Genomic DNA, 6,521 nt, shown 5'->3' on the forward strand with positions numbered 1-6,521 from the left:
TGCCTGTTGTTGTTTTTAGCCGCCTGTTACATTTTTGTGTTCACCATAAACAGCCGTCTTAAATGTTTTGCCTACATACGACGTTTTAGTCACTTGACAGCTTTTCAGTTGACTCGAGAGCGCCTTACGGTTTGACCCCAGGGTCGGCCGGGATTGATTTATGACTCGACAACAGGGAGCCCGCTGCCAGCAAGCGTCCTAATTGGTATTTGGGTTGAATTTCTAACGTCAGATTTAACCACATGACATTAAATACGTAATGATTCATAGATTTTAGTTTGTTGAAGCCAGAATGTGTAAAAAACTTCCAGCTCTAGAAGAGTAAGCTTAAAGAAAACGAACCCTCTCTGCATTTCAAAGTTTACATTTGAACTTCTGGCTGTTGCTGTTTTGTTGAGAACAATTTCAACTGTCCAGGATTTCTGTGAGGACTTAAAGTCTGAAATTGATTCACCTTAGTTTTGGGGCTTTAGGACTTTACGTTTACGTAAAAAGTAATTAATCTATTACTAAATTATTTGACGACTATTGATTAATTTGTTCAGCCCTACAGTCATATCCATATACTGCAGAGTCTAAAGTTCAGCTGATAGTTGTCTATACACCTGGCTTATTTTGTTTTTAAATGACTGTCTTAATCCTCAGAGAGTTGTTTCTGATAGAGATCAGGCGGCCGTCTCTCAAAAGGGAATTTGACAATGTAAAAAGGGGTATCAATCTAAAAATATATACATTTTGGGGTTGTTGTTTTTCTTTTTTTACATTTTGATAAAACAAAAATGTTTCAAGTACTATGAAAAGTCTTGTCTGCAATCATCAGGGCAATCCTTCTGATAATCCCCAATTTGTTGGTATTTACAGTATTAATTGTGGTGATACGCTCTTAACATTTTTTTTTTTGTTGAAAGGCCTCTTTGCCATAACCCTAATCTCCACAGATTCTCAATCATGCTTAAGTAGATCAAAGTGACTTCAGAAAATGAAACCCATCATTGTCATCATTTACCACAGACTGTACGTCTGCTTGTTGTCGTTTTGTGCCACCTGTTGCATTTCTGTCTTTACAGTAAACAGTTGACTTAACACTGTGACTCTGCTGGGGTTAGATTTAACAAGTGGTTTTAAATGGTGCAACACATCAAACTCTGATTATTTAATAAGAGCTTTTTAATTGACACCTCTTGCCTTTTTATTATCTTGTGCAAAAATAAGTGGATTTTTTATTTATTTATTTTTGCCTGTTTTTTTTTTCTAGTTATTGCACGGTTATATAAGCAGTATCTTATTCTTTATGCTTTGCTGTTGACGTCAAACTGCAATCGAAGTGTCTCAAATAAACGACGACTTTTCTTCATGTCGGCCTTTCAGTCCCGAGCGCGGCAAGAGGATCCGGAGCAGCTGCGTTTGAAACAGAAGGCGAAAGAGGTACGAGTTGAGGCGGAGCACGGTCTGCAGGTCTCTCTGTCACGTTTACGACTGATTCAGTTTTTGGTGAGCGTATGTGTGTGTGTTTCTGTGTGTGTTGTCCAGATGCAGCAGCAGGAGCTGGCTCAGATGAGACAGAGGGAGGCCAACCTGACTGCTTTGGCAGCCATTGGTCCCAGGAAGAAGAAGAAGAACCTGGACTCTCCATCCTCATCTGCTTCAGCTGAGGTAACAATGAAGACAGTAATTAATGTTTGCACGATTTATGCCTGTGCACCTGCAGCAGCCAGGGCCGGATGCATTAGGATTCTGGGTCATCTCTCTCTCTCTATTTTTTTTCCCCACCTATCCTTGTTTTTATTAGCGCAACATCAGGGAAAAACTAAAAAGCAATAGTCGGATAATATTCTGTAATTGCATGTTTTGGTTATTATTTGACAGCACAATTAATAAGTTTATCATAGTTTATCTTTTCACACAGAGTCTCGCAACAAATATTTAGAGCATTTAAACTTTTTCTCAAAGTCAAAAACTTTTATGCATTTAAATAGCATCTAGTAAACAAAAAGTATCGCATAATTGACATTGATCATTGTAAAAACGATGCATGGCTTTCAGTTGCAAGTCTCTAGAGGTATGTTTCCTCTAGTCTTTAAAATGTGGAGAGTTTTGGAGGACTGTGCACTTTTTTTTTTTTTTTTTTTTAACAGACGTCTTTTTGCCCATCTTTCAAAATGCCCAGATTTATGGATTGGACAAATGCAGCTCCTGCAGAGTTATATTGGCTCATCTGACTTCTCTGATTAATATTTCCCTTGCTCAGTCTTGGTGGACAATCAGGTTTTGATACATTTGTGAACTTAATCATCATTTCCCCTACCATTTACCATTATGTCCAATTTTGTGTTGGCCTATCATATTTCTGTCACGACAACAAATTTTGCTGGACCATAAATTATGCCAGAAAGTATTGTGATAAACAATAACAATGTCATTTTGAGAACATTTTTCAACTAATATAATGATAATACTAGAACACCATCTCAAAAATCAAGAACATTTGACACTGGGACTGGAAAACATTTTAAAAATCCAAAATAACTAAACAAAACAACTGAGACAACAATAATTAAAATAGATTATGAAGCATCTGGAACCATTTCAAAAAATATTAATCAGTCCTCTTGGTCAGGGAAAACAGACAAAAGAGCCAGGTAGGATTTTTATATGAAAAAAAAAGTGCAAACTAACTACTTCAAAGTGGATGTCAAATGTTTCCAGTGTTTTTCAAAATGGCGGCTTTTCAACAATATTAAAAGGGAAGTGTCTTTTTAAAGATTATTGTCCAAGTCGAAATTATCAAGGTCATTTTTAATTTAGCGTGTGATGAATTGATTTATTGCTTGTCACGACAGGATTACCCCATCACAAAATAAAAAAATAAAAAAAATCACACTGAAGGTTGAGGATGCAATGTGATTAAAACGTTAAAAAAAGAGATATGAATACTTTAGCAAGGCACTGTCATCAACAGATCCTTTCTGAGAGTCACTAAGTGTATTTATAGCTCCAGTTTGAAACATTCTTTTTGTTAATGGTTACAAATGTTAGCGGTGAGAGTCGAGCCTGCTTCTCGGTGGCCGTGTTGGTGATAGAAAGCTGAGTTTGTCACCAGCTGTCACCGGCGGTCCTCACCAACTGCTCGAGCAGAGAAACTTGCAGAGCGACGGCTCTCATTAGGTCAAGCAGAGCTCTGTTCTCACTGCAACCGTCAGCTGACTCCTGTAAACACACATCAAACAAGTTTGATCCACATACGTCTAATGAAATGACACATTCAGTTTGGACTGTCATCCTTTATTCTCCCTGTTCTTGTGAAGAAAGACTTCTTTTTTTTTTTTTTTGGAGGAAACTGTTCATTGGCCTTTGAGAATTTGCCCTTCCTACTGCTTTTAGTGCAGTTTAATGTTACAGCTAACGCTTTATGGCACACTTGGAGAGGTGTCACTTTTATTAAAATCGCAAAATATTCACATTGACTTCTCACCTTGCACTAAAAGGTGTTTCAACATATCTTTTTTTATTACCTTCTATCTCCTTTAAATGATTTTACTTCTGCTTTGCCAACATGATCATTCGTTTTGGTTGAGCTAACGGTCTTTATGAGCTCCCTGGCTCATCGCTGATCAGTGTAATCTGCTTGTCTTTGGACAGTGGGTGGAATCTGGAAGAGAAGTGTGCTCAGAAGAACATGCAGGCTCTAACCCAGGGAAAGCCCCGGCCATATGGTGCTTTCTGTCCAAACACTCAGTTTGCTCTATGATACTCAGTTGCACGAGTAAAACCTAGAAAAAGAATAGTATAATGAAAAAAGTTCATTGTTTTTTTGTCACTCATTTCAGAAAGTGGGACTCATGTATTATATGGATGTGTTACACATACAACAGATATATTTAATGCTTTATTGTAGTTCCATTTGCTCTCAAAAATATGAAGACCTTAGATAATAAAGGGAATGATTCCAAAGTCCTGCAAAGGTATTCATACTGTTTGAACTTTTCCACATTTTGTCACTTTACGATCATATGAGACCTAAATAGAGGTTTCTTGGTCGACATGAAAATTCCTATATGAAGAATTAACACCAAAATTGCGCATCAGTTCGAACCAAACAACATCCACAGTAAAACTTTTTGGTGGCAGCATCATTTTCTGGGTATACTGTTATACAAACCAGGGTGTCTGCGCGTCCTTAAACAGTCTTAAATTCATGTATCTAAAATGAAGGCCTTAAAATGTCTTACTAAAATGTAATATGACCTTTAATATAACAGTCACATGTCTTAAATGGTGTCTTAGCAGCAGGGTTAAATCTCAGGCAAAAGTCTGAGTTGCACTCAGACATCGTTGCGTTCCGTGACTTCGCTGTTGAAGCTACTGGTAATTCACAGCTAATGTACACTTGCTAGCTAGCTTTTTGCATCTGTTATGGGTAAGTGGAAATTTACCACCAATTGGACGATGTTCGTACATTTCTGTCGTGATACAGGTCTTGCGGTACAGTCTTAAAAAGTCTTAAATTTGAGTTGGTAAAAACCTGCAGATACCCTACAAGCTGTACAATGACTGCTTTACATTGAATCAAAGTGTCATATTTTAAATGTTGTCCAATGAAAAGACATAAGGTATGTACAAAAATGTAATTGAGTGTACTCACTTTTGTAGCACACTATGTGCTTTTTCCACTCACTGCACAGTTATGCACTAGCACGTTTGTAGTTGTAACGTCACTTATCGCAGAGATGTTGTCAAGCGCCGTCAGCATCGCTCACCGTTTCCTTCTTCCTTAACTTCTCCACATCTTTCAGGGGTCCGGAACAGGCTTGTCTCTAACCGGCGCCGCTGGTTCCTCGGGCTCCAGACTCACTCGACAGCGCATCACGCGTGTCAATCTCAGGGACCTGCTCTTCTGCCTGGAGAACGAGAGATTTACCAGTCGCTCTCATTTCCTCTACAAGGGCTTTCTCAAATAGCCTTGATGTTTGAGAAAGAGAGAGAGAGAGAGAGATAGAGAGAGAGTAGAGGGGGGAGGAGGGAGCGACGTGAGTGGAGAGACCAAAACGCTCCCTCTAGAGAAAGACTCCTTTGGGTAAAAAGGAGAGGAGACGATCTATTTGGTGCATTTAAAGGTTCTTTAGGTTCACCTGCTATCATAAAATACAATCGTAGCCATACTGGAAGGCCTCTCTACCTCCCTCCTCAAGTGATGCCTCTTTTCCTTCAGAGCAGTCGTTGACTGATGCCCCTTTATCTGCCCTGTTAAAACCTCCTTTTCTTTCAAGATGGTGCAAAAGTAAAACGTGTTTTATGAAGGTTTTATTTTGTGTGAACAAAAGACATAATGTACAATTGTGCACTGTATCATAGTTTGGTTTATTTTCTGAACATTCGTATGCAAGCTAGGCTTTAAAGCTATGGAAATCACTAGTATTAGACAACCGGTTTGTTTTTGTTTTGTTTTTCTTGAATGATGATCTCGTTCTAGTTTGTGTTGATTTTTAGTTTGATCTCCAAACTGTGTAACCTGCTGAGTTGCCTTCCTAACTATGAATAAGCCATACAACCATTCTCACACAATTAACCCTGCTGTAAGCTCACTCTGTTCATCTCCATTACTTTGCAGCATATTTAAAAATTTCCATCGTATTTATTTACTAAAAATCTAAGTTTAAATTAATGTTTAGCTATTTATTTATTATGTGACGCTACAAGTGTGTCCTATTGCTTAAAGCTGGAAAAAAAAATTAAAAGTACATCCACAACAGGATATGTTTGAAATGACGTTTTAGATTTCAGATGCTTAGAGTTGGGTGTTCTTTATTTTTAATCTATTCTTTAGATTTAAACTTAAAATTTCTAATTCTAATAGTTTTTTTAAGGCTTCTAACCTCTGTTGCTATACCAAACTTCTTCAGTCTATTTTGGTAGCCTCCCAACACACATTTTTACTCCTGTTGCAAACTGACAGCGGTAATGTGACATTACTACTTTGGTGAGCTACTGGACAACCCTTTAGGTCTTTAGCGTGTCTGTCTTAAGAAACTAGAGTTTCTTCTTGTACATTTGTAAATGTTTCATCTAAAGTTTTACATACGGTTTTGTATAGAATTGAAAATTTATGCATACTGCATCAAGAAAATCTAAATTTCTCTACTGAAAAGTTTGAATAAAGGATGATTTTACATATTCCATGTATTGATGTTTTTTGCTTTGATTTTCACCAGGGGGCAGCATCTAAATATGTGCTGTATGTCTGTAAGGACTGCGAAGCTCTGTTACGCAAAGGACCTAAACCCTTAACATCTGTAAAACCACCTGTAGTTCACTGTACGCGTCCCCTGCGTCTGTGTCTGTGTGTGTGTGTGTGTGTGAAGTGCAGCAACAATCACTCTGCTCAGAACGAAATCACACGCATGCAGCCTGCTTACCAGTCTGTCTGACTCTTTGTTGAGTCGTCTTGTTTAAGGCTGTCCCCATTATCAGCCCCTGCACGGTGCACTGGAAACAGCTGTCACATCAGCTGCTAACATTCGCCA

General features: G+C 38.2%; 1 protein-coding gene and 1 long non-coding RNA gene across 2 annotated transcripts; one reads left to right on the forward strand and one right to left on the reverse strand.

The window, feature by feature from the left end:
- Positions 1 to 1,206: 1,206 nt before the first annotated feature.
- LOC106953577 (transcription initiation factor TFIID subunit 4-like) lies at positions 1,207 to 6,174 on the forward strand. The gene is made up of 3 exons (XM_015042453.1): positions 1,207 to 1,425; positions 1,531 to 1,653; positions 4,794 to 6,174. The coding sequence occupies exons 1-3, from the start codon at positions 1,354 to 1,356 to the stop codon at positions 4,956 to 4,958; spliced, it is 360 nt and encodes a 119-aa protein (XP_014897939.1). The 5' UTR covers positions 1,207 to 1,353; the 3' UTR covers positions 4,959 to 6,174.
- LOC106953578 (uncharacterized) lies at positions 2,111 to 4,845 on the reverse strand. Its single transcript, XR_001426222.1, has 2 exons — positions 4,758 to 4,845; positions 2,111 to 3,207 (listed from the first exon to the last, which is right to left on the reverse strand). It is a non-coding gene; the product is annotated as an uncharacterized LOC106953578 (long non-coding RNA).
- Positions 6,175 to 6,521: the final 347 nt, after the last annotated feature.

This window comes from Poecilia latipinna, unplaced genomic scaffold (genome assembly GCF_001443285.1).
Source record: "Poecilia latipinna isolate Pla-1442-1.1 unplaced genomic scaffold, P_latipinna-1.0 Scaffold589, whole genome shotgun sequence".
In the NCBI taxonomy this organism is placed as follows: domain Eukaryota; kingdom Metazoa; phylum Chordata; class Actinopteri; order Cyprinodontiformes; family Poeciliidae; genus Poecilia; species Poecilia latipinna.

Excerpts from the sequence above, each read along its gene's own strand:
- LOC106953577 (XM_015042453.1), top strand. The coding sequence starts at position 1,354 with ATGTCGGCCTTTCAGTCCCGAGCGCGGCAAGAGGATCCGGAGCAGCTG. Across the intron at positions 1,426-1,530 it reads TGAAACAGAAGGCGAAAGAG|ATGCAGCAGCAGGAGCTGGC; the intron begins GTACGAGTTGAG and ends TGTGTTGTCCAG. Across the intron at positions 1,654-4,793 it reads CCTCATCTGCTTCAGCTGAG|GGGTCCGGAACAGGCTTGTC; the intron begins GTAACAATGAAG and ends CACATCTTTCAG.